Consider the following 18,447-nt stretch of genomic DNA (forward strand, 5'->3'; position numbering starts at 1 on the left):
CCCGCATTCGCCGCACTGTAATTGCATTGCTTAATGTTACCCCTACTGCACTTGAGACCGAACTGAACATCACAAAGTGTTGCGGCTCAGCGATCAACCTCTCTTCCTCGTCGCCAACCGCCGGCAGTCCATGCTCGCGGAAATGCTGAAGAGCCCCGATGCAAGTTCCAGCCCGACAAAAGCTTTCGCGTCCAACACCTTCGACAAAGTCTCCGGGGTTTGCTCGGTCAGACTCACGTCCATCAGCAGACCCGCCAGGTGGAAGAGTCCATGTACTTCGTGCGTCCTCATAATAACTTCCAGAGTTCCCAAGACCGAGTCATAATTGCTCACGTCGCACCCCATCACATCTACGCAGACTGAGGTTTCCTGCAGCTTCGCAAACTCAGCGTTCTCCCGCAACTTGTCAGTCAAACCAGAACGTGAGAGCAAGACAATGCGTTCCGCGCCCTCCGTCACCAAATAATTGGCTACTAATAGACCCAAGGCTCCGGTACCGCCTGTAATAACATACGCGCCCGGCCGCTTGACATTTGTCTTTGTCAAACTGCGGCGACGTACACCACCCTTCATGCTGCTGCCTGGCCGCACTTGACTCCGCTCCACGGCCGTTGACAGACTAAGTGGGTCATAGCCGTTATCCGCGCGGCACACGATCTCCTCGTTCGAAAGCGGAGGCGTGGAACAACTAGGGATCGAAATCACCACCTTACCGATATGCTTCGCTCGCTGCATAAACCGGAACGCCGCCAAGCCACCGTGAGAGCTGTGAGTCATCGGGAACACGTGCAGTGGAAGCGGCTTGATACTGCCTTCGTCCACAAGGTCTGTTATGCGATTCAACATCGAGTTGAACCACACGCGGTCCTCCTCCATCATGCAGTCGATCGCGATCGTGTGGTACTCCACGTCCGGGCGCTCAGCCAGCATCTGCTCCTTGCTGTAAATGTCGCGCTTGCCCAGCTCCAAAAACACACCGCCAGTCTTCAAGAGCTTCAGCGAGTTCGGAATGAAGTCCCCAATCAACGAGTTCAGAACCACGTCAACCTTTCCGCCGCTGCCGAGGTACTGCTCCGTTTCCTTCAAGAACGCGGCCGGATCTCGCGAAGACGAAACAAATCGCGCCCCATGCTTAATCGCCGCCGCTCTCTTCGGCTCAGAACATGTGCCGACGGGAACAGCACCCTTACGCAGGCAATGCTGTATGGCAGAGAGCCCTACGCCGCCAGTAATGGCGTGAATGATTACTTTTTGTCCTTCGCACACGTGTGCGCAATCTTCGAGCGCATATTCGACGGTGGACGCAATCACGGGTAGGGCAGCCGCAGACTCGAAACTTAGTCTGGGGGACATTTTGCTGATCAGATGCTGGTCCGTGACGGCGTACGTCTTCAGGCAGCCGGGCGCAATACCGAAAACTCGGTCTCCGACTCGGAGGTTCTCGACCCCAGGTGAAACAGCGCTGACGATGCCAGCGAAGTCGCCGCCCGGGGGGCCGGGGTCACCGGGGTAGAGGCCCATTACATTTAGGACGTCGCGGAAGTTGAGGCCAACACCGTGGACGCGGCACTCGACATAGCCGGCTGGCGGGCAGGTAGCGCGTTCGGCCTGCGGACGCAGGCTGAGGTTGCTGATAGCGCCACGGGAACTCATGTGGAGCTCGACGGAGCCAGTGACGTTGTGGTTGACGCGGTTGATGCGCGCGACATAGGAGACCATTTCCAGCGCCCCATCACTTTCACCCAACACAAAGTTCGGCTCCCCGACCAAATTGAATCCGCCGCTTTGGTTGGACATAGCGCCTGGGGAGTTGATTGCGCCTGGGGAGCCCACGGCCATTGGCGACTGGGCCCCGGAGGCAGCGGCCGTGTTCGGTCTCGTCCCGTTCGCGCCCGTGGGGGAACCCAGCGGGGGGGACATCCGCGGCGAGAAGCCAGAGCCGATAGAGTGAGGAGACATCACAGGGGACATGTCACCGGCGTTGATCAAGTCCTCTTCGCGGATCTTGACTGGCTGTTTCCGTAGGGCGACCTGTAGTTCGTCCAATCCTCGGCGGATAATGAACATCATGGACTCGACGAGAGCGTCGGTGGAGTGCACATCTACCATGCACAACTTGTACTTGCTCCCCGTTAGCAGCAGCTCCAGGTTAGCCGAACGCCAGAAACCCCAAAGTGACGCGTTGACCGGCTTCTGCTTCAGGTCCTGGTTCGGCATCACGGCCTGCGTCTGGTTGGTGAGGAAGTAGTGGAAGGGCAACTTGTAGCTGTTTGTCTTGTCAGCGTTGCTCATGCGCTGTGCCAGGTCCAGGGCATACTCGATGGTGCGTTTCTCCCGTTCCAGCTCCACATCTTCGATCGCAGCGACGGCGTCATCACGGGTCTTGGGCGACACGGCATCGACGTCCGCGCCCGCTTCGATGACGGGGTCGATGTGGAAGACAGCAGAGTTGATCAGCTTGTCGTCCACAACCTCCGCCTCGTGTTCGAAGAGCGCGTCTAGACTTTCGAACCAGCGCCACTCGACCTGGGGCAGATCGTCGATGGTGTCCAGTTCGAAGCGTTCGTACTGTTCGGCGATGAGTGCTCAGCGAGAGCGCGTTGTTTGGTGACCAGTGCGATGCGGACGGCGAATTCCTGTTCCTCGGTTCGTTGAAGCTCGGGGAAGTTGCGGAGGTCCCAGGTCGTGCGGTAGAGGAGATCTCGAGGCACCTCGATGCGTTTCTCGATGCTGATCTGTTTGAGAGTGACCTTTTGCAGGAGACACACACAACGTCGGGCCTCAGTGAAGAGCGTCACATCGACAGTGACCTGATCGGCCTCGCGAGAAGTGATCTTAAGATGTGCGTAGAGTGGGTCCGTAGGGCCAGCGGTGGAGAGGAAGACTCTCTGGATGGCGAAGGGGATCATGGCCTTGGCGTTGTGTTCGTTTTGCTGGGCGACAAGGACGGCGGTTAGGTGGAGTGCGCCGTCCAGAAGGGCGGGTGAGACACGGAACATGGCGTCCCAGAGCTCGTAGGCCTTTGTCTTGAGCACGCCCACGGCTTCGTCCAGTGTGTCCGGCTTGACCTTGGCGCTCTGGAGTGTGCGGAAGCGTTCTCCGTAGTTGAGGCCGAAGTCATCGAGGACGTCGTAGAGGCGCGCGGTTTCGAGGTATCCGGTTTTGGCGGCGTCTGAAGGGAAGGGGCCGGCCCAGTCTTCCGGCCAGGTGACAAGTTGATCGAGCTCTTCTTGTTTGAGTTCGACGCCGATGCGTGCTGTGCAGTGGTCTTCGACATCTTCCTCTGCGTCAGTGAAGGTGCTTTGAACAAGGAGGTTGCCACGAGTGTCGATTTTGAGCAGCATGGTGGGGATGCGCGCACCCGCTTCATTACGATTTGCGTCTTGCTTATTGCTTTCCTCCGACCAGTCTTCAACGACGAAGGGTTTTTCGAAGAGCACGTTGTCTACAGTCTGAACAGTGCCGGGTGTGTTGTGGACGCCATGAGCCTTAAGGCCTGCGGCGGATACCATGAGCTCGACCAAGCCGACACCGGGGATCATGGGTACTCCGCGTACGGCGTGATGTTGCATGTAGCGGCGTAGTTCGTCGCGCATATAGCAGCGTGTGAGCGTCTCGCCAGTCTTGGGGTCGACCTTCTGGTAGGCGACGACGGGGTGATAACAGGTCTTCCAGTGGTAGGGGCGCATCTGCCAGGCAATCTTAGAGTCGGATCCGACGCCCAACATCTGGGGTATGCGGTGGAGGGCAGGTTGTCCGTCGACTTCTTGGAGACACCACACAAGTTGAGTTTCAAGTCGTGAGTTAGCGAGACAAGGCCTTGCCATGCCGCAAAGGACGGCTTTAGGGCCGAGTTCGACGAGGAGGGTAGCCCCCTCATGGTCCACGGCATATCGGATTGCGTCATGGAAGCGGACGGGTTTGGTGATGTGCTGGGTCCAATAATTGGTTTCGAGCAGCTTGGTAGTCTCACGCTCTCCCGTCACGGTTGAGATGAAGGCGGTTTGTGGCATGGGGTCAGCCAAGGCCACCTGGTCCACAGCCTTGGTGAACGGCTCGATCGTCTGGGTCATCAGGGGAGAGTGGAATGCGTGCGACACGTCCAACTGTTTGCCACGACCCTCCATGCCCAACGCCTTCAACAACGCTGCCACCTGTGTATCCGGACCGGAAAGGACGACGACTTAGGCCCATTTATTGCCGCCACCGCAACCTGCACTTCCGGTTCGGTGCTAGTGCGATCTTTCTTCATTTGTTCAATGCAACGGAGTGCTTCAGCCACATCAGCGCGGCAGGCGTGCATGACTCCACAGTCATTCGGAGTGTCCGACATAATTTTCGCCCGCGCCGCCACTAGCGTCAAGCCCTCTTCCAGCGTCATCACCTTGCTTACGACCGCCCCCACGTACTCACCTAATGAATGTCCCAAAACCATGTCCGGAACCACGCCGAGCTTCTCAAAGTAGGCGGCCAAGGATACCTCGAAGGCGAACAACAGCGGCTGAGCGTAGCGCGTGTTGTTCACGTCCTCAGGACCTGCACTAGGACCTTCGGTAGCATCGTCGGGGTCGGAGTCGTCAGCATGGTCGCCAGCAGGGTGACTATGAGGCCAGAGATCTGGGTAGATGATGGCACGGATGTCGACGCCGATGAGTGTGAGTAGTTTAGTGGCACAGAGATCGAATGTGCGGGTGAACTCGCTCTTTTCGTCGTACAGTGCTCGGCCCATGTTGACGTGTTGGGAGCCTTGACCGGTGAACATGAAGAGGACCTTCGGTCTAGCTGTGATACTGGTAGGGTTGCGGTCCTTGAGTAGGTGTGGGGGGCATTCTTCCAGGATGACGTGAGCATTGGCGCCACCGAACCCGAATGATGAAATACCACACATGCGTTTGTTGGAGGTAGTGGCTGGCGGGTAGGGCATGTCGTCGGAGGGCAGGAGTAGAGGGAAGTCATCTAGCTCGATATATTTATTCAGCTTGCTGAAGTGTAGATTGGGTGGAATGTGTTGGTGAGTGAGGCAAAGAATCCCCTTAAGTACGCCGGCAGCGCCACTAGAGCCTTCGAGATGTCCAATGTTGGTCTTGCTGGCTCCAACGATGATATGGTCGGGTCGTCGGCCATATACGGATTTCAGTGCGTTCATTTCGATAGGATCTCCGAGGGCAGTGCCAGTGCCGTGCGCCTCGATGAACGTGACGTCTTGGGGCTGCAGGTTACCGCAGGCAAGTGCATCCCGGTAGCTCTGGGCCTGCGCAGGGCCATTGGGTGCTGTAAGAGAGGCCGATTTGCCGACATGGTTAGTACTGGTTCCACGAATGAGTGCGTAAATTGCATCCTGAGACGTAGTCGCCGCTTGGAACGGCTTAAGCACAAAGGCAGCCGCTCCTTCGCCGCGGACATACCCATCAGCGGAGTCGTCGAAGGTCTTACACTTACCGTCCTTGGAAAGCATGCGTGCCTTGGAAAACGCGATGAAGAGCTGCGGAGAGAGCATAATGTTAACTCCACCTACAAGAGCCACGTCTATTTCTCCAAGAACCAGCTTCTTGAACGCCAAATCAAACGCAAAGAGCGTGGAGGAACAGGCCGTGTCAACTGTGAGTGAAGTGCCCGCGAGACCGAAGCAGTACGAGATACGGTTGCTGATCACTGAACTGGCGCCAGATGTTCCCGAAAAGACCATAATATCATCGTTGCCATACAATGAGGTCCAGTCGGAGTTACAGTTTCCGATCAACACACCAACGTTACGGCCGACCAACTCGGGTTTGCTGTAGCCTGCATCAGCCAAGGCCTCGGCTGCGCAGGTCATCATCACACGCTGTTGTGGGTCCATGGATTTTGCTTCAACGCTTCCGATGCCAAAGTAGCTGGCATCGAACTCGTGTACTCCTGTCATGAATCCACCTCGACGCACATAGCACTTGCCGCGAGCATCAGGGTCTGGATCGTAGCATTCATCGAGGGACCAACGTGTGCAAGGAACGTCCACGATACAGTCTTTACGGGCCATCAATGTGTCCCAAAACTGTTCTGGCGAGTTGGACTCACCAGGCAACCTGCAACCCATTCCGACAACAGCAAGACCTTCCGCCATCGTGCCAATACGTCCTATGGTCGGAACTTTGGTAATATCTCCTGGTGTTACCGCTTCATGTTCCACAACACTGATGACATGCTCCACAATACCACCAAGAGTTGGGTAGTCAAACAAGGTCGTTGCGGATAGTTTAACACTCAACTTTTTACTCAACGTGTTCCTGAACTCAACCGCGCCCAATGAGTCTACTCCCAACGAAGTCAACGCCGTATCCAAGGGGGAACTACGCTTGTATCCAACACCTGCTTCGCTGTCTGTACCACGCACTGCGTAACATACTCACGCCTCTCCACCGCACTCATCCGCTTCAACAGTCCTGCACCATCCTCCTCTGTCTGTTCCGCAATCGCCGCCTGCTGCAAGTTGTCGTAGAACCGCGGTACCTCTGCGGAGTAACGCTGCATCCATTCAGACAACCTGAATGCAACACAACCTACCACTGGCGCGCGACTGATAACCTCACCATCGGAGACAGGCACATCGGAGCCACATAGCACTTTTGCTGGTGATCCAGACGGCCCCTGTCTCAGGAGGTCAGCTAGAACACGAAGACCGAGTTCGTTAGTAATACCCTTTAGCCCCACCTTATCCAACTGGTTACGGAACTTCGACGCCATGCCTTGTTCAACCCAAGGACCCCACTGCACGGACAGTGCTGGCAACCCACACCGGGAACGGTAGCATGCCAATGCGTCAAGACACGCATTCGCTGCTGCATAGTTAGACTGACCATAGTTACCTAGTAACGACGCCATAGACGAGAATAGTACGAATTGCTTCACGCTACCGGGCTCCAGGTTCTCGCTCTCACGGTGTAAGTTCCAAGCCCCCTCGACCTTCGCTCTATAAACCTCCTCCACAGCACTGGGAGTGAGTTGGTGCAGACTACCATCAGCCAACACACCCGCACAATGGAAGATCGCCACGACCGGGGCATTGGAACTAAGAACCAGACGCACTTGATCACGATCAGCCACGTCACAACCCAAGGTCTCCACTGTTACCGACGGCAACGACTGCAGGAAGCGAACGGCATCCTGCTCGTTCGGGTTTCTCGCACGACCCGTACGACTACACAACACAAGACGCTTCACACCTTCCTCAACCAACCAATTGCCCAACACCAATCCCAACGACCCCAATCCACCCGTCACCAAAGTCACTCCCGTTCGTGCTTCTTCGCATACCGCAGACGGGAACGTCACCACCACCTTACCCAAATGATTCGCGCGCTGCAGGAACCGGAACGCGTCCACCACCTCTTCACCCCGACTCACCACCGGGAAGGTTTTGATCGGCAACAAAGGACCGGCAGTTTTGCCGTCCTCTTGACTATGTAGCCACTCGACTGCATTTCCCAACAAGACTCCGTATGCCTCCGGCTCCTCTGCAACCATTTCGTCGATGGCGAGAACTTCGTATCTGACATGAGGCTTGACCTCTCTAACACGCTCTTCAGGCCAGATTTCGCGCTTGCCGAGTTCGATGAAGACACCATCCTCCTTAAGCAGGTCAAGGGATGCCGGGATGTGTGCACCAGTGAGGCAGTTGATAACCACGTCGACCTGGCCGGTTAGATCGGCGAATGTTTCACGGAAGTCCTTCGCGCATCTCGAGTCGCCCACTCGTTCGACTCCTAGATGGGTGAGTGCGAACTCGCGCTTTTTCTCCGAACAGGAGCCATAAAGCTCAGCGCCCACGCGACGGCAGTATTCGGCAACCATGCATCCAACACCTCCAGTAACCGCATGTACGAGAACCTTTTGCCCGGACTGGAGCTGTGCGATTTCGCACAGTGCTCGATACATGGTAGTCAGAATGACGGGGAGTGCGGCTGCGTACTCGAACGGCATCGTCTGCCCTGATGGGTCCTGTCCTGACGGGCTGGTCTGCGGCATTTTGGTCACGAGCTGTTCGGAAGTGGTGGCGAAGTGTTTTAGACAGCCGGGGGCGATGCCGAAGACATCATCACCAACATTGAAGTGTGTCACCGCCGAACCTATGCATACCACAGTACCAGCAAAGTCCGTGCCAGGCGCGCCCGGGTCGCCAGGGTAGAGGTTCATGACGTTGAGTACATCGCGGAAGTTGAGACCAACCGCTCTCACACGTACTTCTACCTCAGTTTCTGCCGGGGGTGTGCGTGCCGCGTATGGCATGGCCCGCACACTCAGATTCGACAGTGCGCCGCGCTCACGCATTACTACCTCCACCGGACCTATCGTACGCCTTCCGGCACCGTAGACCGACAGGCGCGCAAACTTTACTATCCAGGGAGAGAGTTCCGTTCCAGTTTCCTCCAAAACCGCGGTTTGTTCCGCAGCCGAGGTCGTGGGTTCGATTCCCTCCGTTGCCGAATTCTTTGCCGGTCGCGCACGCACGAGGATTTCACACTCGTTCTTGTTCTCCAGACGCTTCAACACAGCGGCAACATGTTCGATCTGCATGGTCCATTTGCCACCGCGGGGATCGAGGTCTACGCAGCAGACCTCCTCCGTCTCGCCGGTTGCACTTTCGATCTCCAGCCGGGCCGTTTTGACTGTGGCCCATATACCTGCATGTCGAGGTACTACGGGCTCACAGTCACAGTCATCCACAGCTGGTTCAGTAGGATCGTCTACAGCTCCTTGCGTTAGGAAGCAGAGAGTGACGTGCTTGCGACCGGGCGAAGTGCGGAAACGGCTGTAGGCCTGGAGTGCCTGCAGGGCATGGACGACGCCGTCACACTCGTTGGTTTCGGGGTCCAGCCCAACGGCGGAGAAGAGGTGAGTGAACTTACCCGAGGCGAGAGCAGCCTCCACATCCTTACCACTGTCGCGCATGTCTCGGACTTCGATTGCGGTCCAGGTGGCCGGCAGTGCCTCCCGCAGCCAAGTGGCGCCAGCAGGTAAGAAGAACCCGGTGCCGAAAAAACTGGATAAACTTTCCGTAGTGGGTTGGTCTCCAGCTCCGACAGAGCTTGGCTCAGACAATCTGCCTTCGGAGGGTCCAGGTCCTTCCGATAATTTGTTACCTTCAGAGACGTCAGTAGTGTCCAGTTCCTTGTCGAGCCACTGGCGGACCCACAAGAGATCACGTGGTATGTCAGCTTGTACATGGTTGCGAAGTTCCATCTTTTCGAACACCACGTTTTCCATGGTGGCGAAAGGTGTTTCACCTGGCTGAAAACGGTTGTACAGCCTGACAGTTACGGTTGCTCGTTTGTTGTCAACAAATTCAATGAGCCTGCAGTGCGCGAAACACTCGCCCAGACCCTTGGAAGGGAAGAGTACACCCTTCCCGACGGAGACAGGGACCATTGTAGTCTTCTTGCTGGGTGATGCGGTCTCCAATAATAGTCCTGAAAGCTGGAGTGCGCCATCGAGCAGCGTAGGGTGCACAATGTAGCCCTTCTCGAACTCAGACATGTTTTGGCTCGGGGAAGGTACCACTCGCAACTGCCCAATAGCATCGCGAGCACGACGACATACTTTCACCACTGTACGGAACCTCGGTCCATACTGGAGACCCACGGACCGCAACCTCTTGTAGAAAACACCCACGTCTTCAAACGGACCCTCGTGCCACCACTCATCAATACCAACGGCCAGCGGCTCTGCCGCTGTCACGTTCGGCGATGCGGAAATCGTTGCTACCGTGTGAACCAGTTCAAGACGTTCATCCGCCCTCGAGGAGCTTAGAGTAATCCGGTTGTCTGGCATGACTGTACAGCAAATCATCACCGCTGGGCTCGATCGATCTGGCGCCGCCACAGCCACGGCAGCCGCCGTGGCGCCCTCCAAAGCCGGGAACGACGACAAGGGCGATCGCGGCAGATCCTGTCTCGGCGAAGACTCGTCCAGAAATGCACGCTTCGGCGTCCGTGTCACCTTTCCTACGTCCAGGTCGCCTGAGGGAGAGTCAGACCCGGAAGGAGAGACGGCCGATGAGGATTGGGCTTCGTCGGGCGTCGAACCCCCGACCCTAGGCACAGGCGTAGAACCGAATTCGAAAGCACCCGGATTTGCAGTCGGTATCACCAACGGTGACTCGATATACATGTTCTCGATCGTCATCCCGCTCGATACCGGATCCACCAGACCCAAACTCTGCGCCGCGGCCGCGCAGATCTCCAGGTAGCCTGCGCCAGGCAAAATGGGCAAATCGTTCACAGTGTGATCTGCTAGTAGACTGATTGTGCGTAGTGGCAGCACCGCTCGGAATTGTGCATCGCCGTTCCGCAAACTGGTAAGGTTCTTGCTTGCCGCAATCGGGTGAGGGATCTGGCGCCAGGGGTAGGGCAGTCTCTTGCTCGAGCGTTGCACCATCTCACGGTTCGCACGTCGTTCATGCATCTCCTTTTGGATACGACCGCAAAACGCGATCTGCCGTTGCACACTGGACACAGCTGGCTCAGTTGCGGAATCAGTCGCCTGGTCAGCATTAGGAGGGTGGAACACGTTGGTCCAATGGAGGTCGATAGCCGCAAGATTGACGTTTTGGTTCAGCACATCTTGATGTTTAAGACTTGGGCTGAACTCCACTAGTACCCGGGTATCAGCGCTAACGATTTGCTTCAGTGCCTCGCCAATGTAGAACGTGTCCCAGAGGTGTCCGGCCCAGTAGCTGGGTGAAACTGCTTCTTCGTCAGACAAAAAGGAGCCATGGCGAGCTAACATCTTCCGTTTGGGTGTGTGAAGCTTAACAGACTGTCGGATAAACCGTTCGAACTCCTCTCCAAACCTTTCCCGGTAAAGCGGCGACTGGAGCGGATGGCAGCAATCCAAGTATCTCGCGCGACCACCGACCTGGCCAAGTGCCAGCAACAGTGTGTCCACATCGCCTCGCTGGCCCGAAACAAGGACGGAACGCTCGTCATAGACGGCGGCCAATCCGATGCTCTGGGCAGTACCCGGTCCAACCTCCGCCAGTGCCAATTCCACGTCTTCTCTCGCTGACGTCAGCAAGACACACACTCCCTCAATTTCTTCAACCAACGCGCATTTCCTAACCACGAAAGCTACCGCATCCTCCAAATGCATAACGCCCGCCATCACTGCCGCAACGACTTCGCCTACGCCTTCACCGATCACACCATCAGCTTCCACTCCAGAGGCAGCCCACGCACACGCAATGGCGTATTGCACCGAGAACAATGACTCCTCCACCTCCCGGTACGCACTACCGCGGGGGGTGTCAGCAGTCCCGGTTTGAGCAGAAGCGACAATCTGGGCAGAAGTGCTAACCCGGACACTTTTATCGTGCTCGGTAGCCCGTTGGAATAGGTACTTGACGCGTTCCATTTCGCTCTTAAACAAGTATTGGTCATCATAAGCGGCCGCGGCGCCAGCACGTGCTGACTCGGAGCCCTGGCCGCTGAAGAGGTAGCCGACATCGAGTACTTCTTCCGGCGCCTGTCGGTCGGGTACTTCGCTGGCTCGTCCGAGCATCAACCTTTCGGGTTCTTCGACGATGACGTGTGCATTTGTGCCACCAAAACCGAAGGACGAAATGCCCGCAAGTCGTTTTCGATAGGAAAGACCGCTAGGAAGTGGCACAGCCTGTCCGTCGCAGGGTATAGTCATTGGGAAGTTCTTCGTGTCGATGTGTGGATTCAATGTTTGAAAGTGCAGATTAGGTGGGACCAGTCCATGTCGGACGCACAAGACGGCCTTCAGAAGTCCAGTAAGACCGGCAGCGCCTTCGAGATGGCCGATGTTCGTCTTGATAGCGCCGAGAATTAAAGGGTAATCTGCGGTTCGGCCATGTGCGAAAACGGTCTTGAGTGCATTCACCTCGATCGGATCACCGAGAGAGGTGCCAGTGCCATGCGCCTCGACGTAGTTCAGGTCGCAAGGCTCCAGTTGCGCAGCGCGCAAGGCAGAACGAACCACTGCCTGCTGCGCCGGACCGTTCGGAGCGGTGAGAGAAGCCGCACGACCGCCGTGGTTGAGAGCAGTTCCGCGCAGGATTGCGAGAGTCTGGTCGCGATCGCGCACCGCACACGAGGCAAGTTTCAACACCACGGCTGCGAAGCCCTCGCCTCGAATGTATCCATTCGCAGCGGCGTCGAAAGTCTTGCAGCGCGCGTCCGGTGCCATCATGCGGGCTTTACAGAAGGCGACGAAGACTTGCGGCGCCAGGAGGAGATTCGCGCCTCCAACAACAGCGGCGGCGCAGCCGCCGCTGCGAAGGTCGTGTGCTGCGATGTGGAGAGCGACGAGCGAGGAAGAACACGCGGTGTCGACAGTTAAACTGGGACCGACAAGTCCTAGTGTGTAGGAAACTCGATTGGATACCATACTCGGCGCGGTTGCAGCAGCTGTATAACTACCGATCTGGGTCAGTCGGTCAACGAAGGACCACTCATTGCAACAACTTCCAACGTAAACACCGACGTCTGCCTTGGCGAGTTGTTCCCTTCTGATGCCGGCGTCGGTGACGGCCTGGTAAACACACTCCAGAAATCCGCGTTGGAGAGGGTCCATGGCGGCGGCTTCCGATGGGGAGACCTTGAAGGCGGGCGCGTCAAAGTACTCAGCGTCCGCGATGAAGCCGCCCTCCCGGACGTACATCTTGTTCTCTGCATCCGGATCGGCGCTGAAGAACTCGTCCGCGTCCCATCGGGAGGGCGGGACCTCAACCACGCAGTCGTCTCCTCGACGCAACGAACGCCAGAGCGCGTCCAAACTAGTTGCATTGCCCGGCAGATTGCAGGCGGCTCCTACAATCGCCAGTCCAGTCAACATTTCCAAGCCACCCTCGACTAGCGCGCTCGTCATACCCACACTAGGCGGAGCACGAAGCTGCGCACCACTCACCGTCAAAGACTGCGCCAAAAACTCAGACACGTCGCCCAACGTAGGGTAATTAAATAACAACGTCGGCTCCAGATCCACGCCCAACCATTCAGCTGCCCGATCTGCAAACTCCACAGCCGTCATAGAATCAACGCCCAACTCATGCAAAGGCGCATCGTACGCAGGAACTTCGTCAAAATTAGCCACCTCGAGACAACAGCGATCCAACACCGAGCGCACACGTTCCAGGTTAACTTCATACTCAGCGAAATCCATCATCGACAACTCTCGGGCTAAACCCTCTCCTTCCATTACCGCCGGCGCACACTCACTCGGGAACGCACCACCCAACGCGTACGGCGACTCACCCTCTTCAGGCGACCTGCCTTCCCGCGGCGAAGAGGGCTCCTCATTCGTTGGAAACGCGTTTGTGGGGAACGGGAAAGCGCGGTCAGGCGAAGTCGCCTGCCGCTCCACGTACTCATACTCCGCGTCCTCCGCGGCCGCGGCGGCAGCGGGAGATTTGGCCGATCGCTTAGTAGGTTCGCACTTGAAGTCGACTTCGAGCACAATTCCGGCCTGGCTTTTGGAGTTCTTATCAAGCAGTTGTTCCTTGGTCGGGTTTCGCCTGATTTTGCCGCTGCTGGTCTTGGGTATGCATCGTGGGTTGAGTAGCCACACCTTGCGAACAGGGAGTCCAAATTTTTGTGAGATGCACTTTTGTACTTGTCTCGCGACATGCTCATGTGTTTCCCTCAGTCTGCGTTGATTGTCCGCCCCTGTGACCTTGTCCAGGAGCGAGCCGAAATAGCCGGTAGCGGCGACAGTGGCTGTGCCACCAGGAGTGGTATCGATGGCTTTGGGTTCACGCAATTCAGCAGCGACGGCGACTTCCTCATCTTCGCCCTCATCTTGGTACATAAAGACCGCGATATTACCAGGCTTCAACTGCGGAATGCTCTCCAGACACTCCTCAAGATCCTGAGGGAAATAGTTACGACCACGGATAATAATCAGGTCCTTAATACGGCCACAAATAAATAACTCGCATTCGTGCAAGAAGCCTCGATCTCCAGTGCGTAGATATGCCTGGGCTGAGATGCGTCCACCCTCACCCAATGCGGGGTCACCGCCTTGGGTATCCAGTTGTTGGAACTGCGCAAAGAACTCCTCGCGGGTCTTCTCAGGCTCGCCAAAGTAACCGCGCGCAACACTATCGCCACCGACCCAGACCTCGCCAGTACGGTTGGAAGGACACTCGCTGAGTAGTTCCGGGTCCACAATGCGCACATCCATGCCGTGACACGGCCGTCCACAACCCACGTAGGTCAAGACAGCCTGACTGTCACCCACCTGGGCCAAGTCCTGGTTCCAGACGGCGGCTTCCACACACTGGACACACGGGTCCGCGCCTACCGGTCCTCTGCACTTGGCGCATCCATTTTCTTCCCGGAAGCGACCGGACCGAAGAACCTTAACGGTGCCTTGTGTTCGCAACAGTTCTGCATCAATTTGTACCACCAATGGGGGCGAAGCGGTATCCATGACGCCGGATACAATAAGTGTGTTTTCAGCCAAACCGAAACAAGGTTTGTACATGCCGTAGCGGAAGCCCTTGGATGCGAAGCTGTCGTGGAAGTGTTTTAGTGTGCTGGCACGAATAGGTTCAGCACCCGAGAGGAATCCAGACATCTTGGACAGGTCAAGGGTCCGGTAAGCGGCGAGGGCCTCTTTCGTTGCCTTGTCTCCGGTCATCTTCCTCGCTGTTACCTCAAACGCGAAATTGGGGGCTCCGCAGTACACACAGTTGTAATCACTCATCGCCTTGAGCCATACATGAGGTTTGCGGATAAAGTCGATGGGTGACATCTGGTAAAGAATACCACCAAAGAAAAGTGGAGAACACGTGAAGCCAATCAGGCCCATGTCATGATATACGGGCAGCCATGAGAATATCTTTAGTCGATGTCCGAACACGCGTTCGCTTATGCCGTGTCGCAATTTCCAGAACTCTTCCATCTCACTCAAGTAGTCAAACTGGTCGACACATATGGCTTCTTCATCAGGGGTCTCATACTTATTATGTAACCCGAATGCATGTATGGCGGCATGAACATTATGTAGTAAGCTACCGTGTGTAACCACCACACCCTTAGGTGATGATGTAGATCCGGAAGTGAATTGCAAGAAGACAACACTGTTTACATGTAACTCAGGTGCCTGCCAAGCGTAAGCATCTGCGTCCGAAACACTTTTGTAGGCCTCATTAATATCAATCCAGTTAATTTTCTTCCACCTTTTATCCACTCCTCTAGTCATAGATATAAACCTCGACCCATACTATACTCACCATGAGTGAAGGCTACACTAACATCAGCCTTATCCATAATATCACAGAAACGAGGTACTTCATAGTCCACACGACCTGGCTGAGGTGGGTAAACAGGGACCGCTATTACCCCCGAAATTATGCAACCAAAGAACGCAGTAATGAAATCAAGAGATGGAACGAAACATAACAGCACACGATCTTCACGACGTAACTTCTTACGACCTAAATAAACCGCAATCTTGCGACAACGCAAATTGCACTCAGCATAACTCAGTCGCTGCGCCTCCTCTCCTCGGTCGTTAATCCAACAAGACTGAGTAACATCCGGGATCTCTCTAGCCCACTTCGACAATGCACTTGCAAACGGGTTATTCCGGTACCGACGGAATAACGCCTTCAATTCCAAACTGTACTCCCGACGAGGTACCTGCGCCAATGGGGACACACGCGGCGCACTCAACTCCGTCCCAAACATCCACTCCGCAGGCGGCGTGCTCACTCCATCTCTGTTACTCATCACGCTCAACTCTCACACACACTGCTCAACGCAAGTCAAGTTAGTAACACGAGCTTAAAATTCAACAAAGCGAAACAACAAGTTCCTGTACAAATGCTCCGTTCAAAACTTCCTCTCCTAACTTCCGTTCACCCAATTCTTGACTGTGAAGAACTGAATCAAGAAGTTTTTGCTTTATTTCGATTTCCAGAATACCCAGCCTGATCCATGAAGTCTCCGATTTGATTCTGGCTTCCGGTTTTTCCGGCCTAACAGGCGAACGAGTAGGCTGCGCGCAGCGAGACAAAATAAAAGAGCTGAAAAGTGCTCGGGTGGGTCGGATAGTTTTAGGTTAATATCGGGCGGGGTCCTTTTGGAAACACCACACGGATTCCAGGACCCGTCGGAAGCAGGAACCTCGGCTCTGTACAGACACATGCAACCGCCCGAGGCCAGTCCGCGGGTCATCGTGTCCTCGCCAGGCGGTGGCAGCTCGCCGGACGCTTCGCCCCTGGCGACCCGGTGGGGGCCGAAACGCGTGATGCTCTCGCTCCGGTCTCAACACGTAGGCGCTCAACTGCGCGCACGCGTGCATCTCCGGCACGGAACCGACAACATCGAGAATCACGCCCCCGACTCGCCGCTCACGAGCGACTCCCCTCTCTCTGCTGACGAAAACTTGAGTCGAGACAACTTGAGTGAGGACGACGAATTGAGTGAGGACGGCGACCTGAGTGAGGAAGACCACTTGAGTGAGGAAGAAGACAAATTGGGTGAAGAAGACTTGAGAGGGGACCACTTGAGTGAGGATCCGCTCCCTGGGAGTGAGGACTCGCTGACTGGGAGTGAGGACTCGCTGACTGGGAGTGAGGACGACTCGCCGCTTTTGAGCGCGGACTCAAAAGCCGCAGGTCGGCCGACCGAGTCGCGGCGGGTGCTGGGGGCGCGGCGGCCTTCCGAGACTCGACGAGTGATAGTGGTGTCCAGTAGTAGCGAAGACGACCTGGCGGTGTGCGTAGAAAGCGAGGAAGACCGCGTCACGGGTGGGCAGAAACGCGGAGAGCCCAAGCCCGCTGGTCGGCGGTACTCTTTCAAACGGCGACGAGGTCGGGCCGTGCCCTACACCTTCACTCCCCCCGTAAGCGCCCCCACCCCCTACCCCCCCACCCGTTCGATTTTCTGAGTTGGTGTTTGCAGGCTGAAGAGGGCGACGCGCGATACTTAAAGGTACCAGTGGTGGGCGGCGGTGTTGAAGTTGGTCCGTCGACGATTGCGGGTGGTGGGAGTGGGTTATTTACGGCGCGTGCATTCCGGAAGGGAGAGTTGGTGACAGAATATGTGGGCGAGATTTTAGACCGGGCGGAGGCAGAGCGTCGGTGCAGTGTGGGTCAGTTTCAGTATATTGGTACGCTACAGGCGCAGCAGTATTACATTGATGGGTTACGTGTCCCGGAGGCAGGACGTGGTGGTGCGAGTTTCATCAATCATGCCCAACCGAAACTGGCTAACGCCGCCTGGGTCGAAGTCGCCGATCGTCGTCTCTGCTTCCCTCGCAAATTCGCTCGTGCCACACGCGCCCTTGCACCGGGCACGGAAGTCTTCATCAACTACGGCAAAACCTACTGGCGTCGCATGAAAAGATGGCACGACTCCATCCAGCGCCAGGGTCTCGACAACCTCAGTGACTACCAAGGCAGTGACCTCGATGACTTCGTTTGCGACTACGACGATTTTATCAGCAAACCCTACCTACCTCTCACTAGCTAGGAAATTCGTTCGTGTGCACACGCGTGTGCACACGCGTGTGCACATGTTGGATAGGAAGATACACGGGAATATCGACGTGTGATGAGAACACCCAGGCTGCGCAGACAACACAAAGGGGCAAAGCGCTCCGGTGTGTTCACACACGGGAGAGGAAGAAACGCGCGGGCACGTAGACTGAGGGGCACGCATTAGGTGCAGCATATTTTCGGAACAACATGGGACCACGTGTGAAGTTTGCTGTAGATCCTGCGGCGTCGGAAATGCTGGACAAGCAGTTAATTTCGAATGACCTGGGTGGTCGTGAGCGTATCGGGTATATGATTTTCAAATTGGGGAATGAGTCCTGGGACTTGGTGGATCACGGAAAGCATGGTGCGGGTTTGCTCCAGAAGTTGGTGGATGCCTGCCCGGCTAACCAAGGTCGGCATTTGATCTTCCGGTCGGCAGACGATGCCACGGACGTATGGGTCAAGTACATCCCTGACGAGTGTGGGGTCAAGGAGAAGACGTACTTCGCCACCGCCTCGGACTCCCTCTTTGACGATACCCGCGGCTGCAAGAAGAAGCTCGAGTGTCGTGAAAAGGACGAACTCAAAGAAACTCTCGCCCAGTACCTCTAATTTTTACTTCGCACGCAACTTCATCCATACTTCGGACCTCATCACCTCTGAGAGAAAACTCCAACTTGAGCCTGTAGGACCGCTCGGGACATGGCGCTTGATTTATCAGGGTTAGGGTTCAGGTCGTGGGGAAAAAAGTACACCCAGCAACGCTCTTCTTCGTCGTCACTATTGCTGCCGCTTAAGGACGGGTCCAAGGTGTACAGGGGTTCGTAGTGCTCAAAATGGCAATAGACAGAGCAATGATCAAGCCTAAACACATCGTGGGGGCGGGAAGAGACCGTGGGGGCGGGAAGAGACCGTGGGGGCGGGATGGTGTTTGGATTGGACCAACAGCGAAAGCGGAGGGA

General features: G+C 56.2%; 4 protein-coding genes across 4 annotated transcripts; 2 read left to right on the top strand and 2 right to left on the bottom strand.

Annotated features, from left to right (window-relative positions):
* Positions 1-93: 93 nt before the first annotated feature.
* On the bottom strand, positions 94-6,100 carry GNI_146720 (putative polyketide synthase; the record flags this gene model as incomplete). The annotated part of the gene is made up of 3 exons (XM_011135864.1): positions 94-2,498; positions 2,570-4,136; positions 4,169-6,100. 3 exons carry the CDS (start codon positions 6,098-6,100, stop codon positions 94-96), a joined length of 5,904 nt encoding a protein of 1,967 aa, XP_011134166.1.
* Positions 6,101-6,303: 203 nt separating this feature from the next.
* On the bottom strand, positions 6,304-15,731 carry GNI_146730 (putative polyketide synthase; the record flags this gene model as incomplete). Its single annotated transcript, XM_011135865.1, has 2 exons — positions 6,304-15,191; positions 15,233-15,731. The coding sequence occupies 2 exons, from the start codon at positions 15,729-15,731 to the stop codon at positions 6,304-6,306; spliced, it is 9,387 nt and encodes a 3,128-aa protein (XP_011134167.1).
* Positions 15,732-16,251: 520 nt separating this feature from the next.
* On the top strand, positions 16,252-17,477 carry GNI_146740 (SET domain protein; the record flags this gene model as incomplete). The annotated part of the gene is made up of 2 exons (XM_011135866.1): positions 16,252-16,848; positions 16,908-17,477. The coding sequence occupies 2 exons, from the start codon at positions 16,252-16,254 to the stop codon at positions 17,475-17,477; spliced, it is 1,167 nt and encodes a 388-aa protein (XP_011134168.1).
* A 215-nt stretch (positions 17,478-17,692) lies between these two features.
* On the top strand, positions 17,693-18,097 carry GNI_146750 (hypothetical protein; the record flags this gene model as incomplete). Its single annotated transcript, XM_011135867.1, has 1 exon — positions 17,693-18,097. The coding sequence occupies one exon, from the start codon at positions 17,693-17,695 to the stop codon at positions 18,095-18,097; it is 405 nt and encodes a 134-aa protein (XP_011134169.1).
* Positions 18,098-18,447: the final 350 nt, after the last annotated feature.

This window comes from Gregarina niphandrodes (assembly GCF_000223845.1).
Source record: "Gregarina niphandrodes unplaced genomic scaffold scaffold00040, whole genome shotgun sequence".
Lineage (NCBI taxonomy): Eukaryota > Apicomplexa > Conoidasida > Eugregarinorida > Gregarinidae > Gregarina > Gregarina niphandrodes.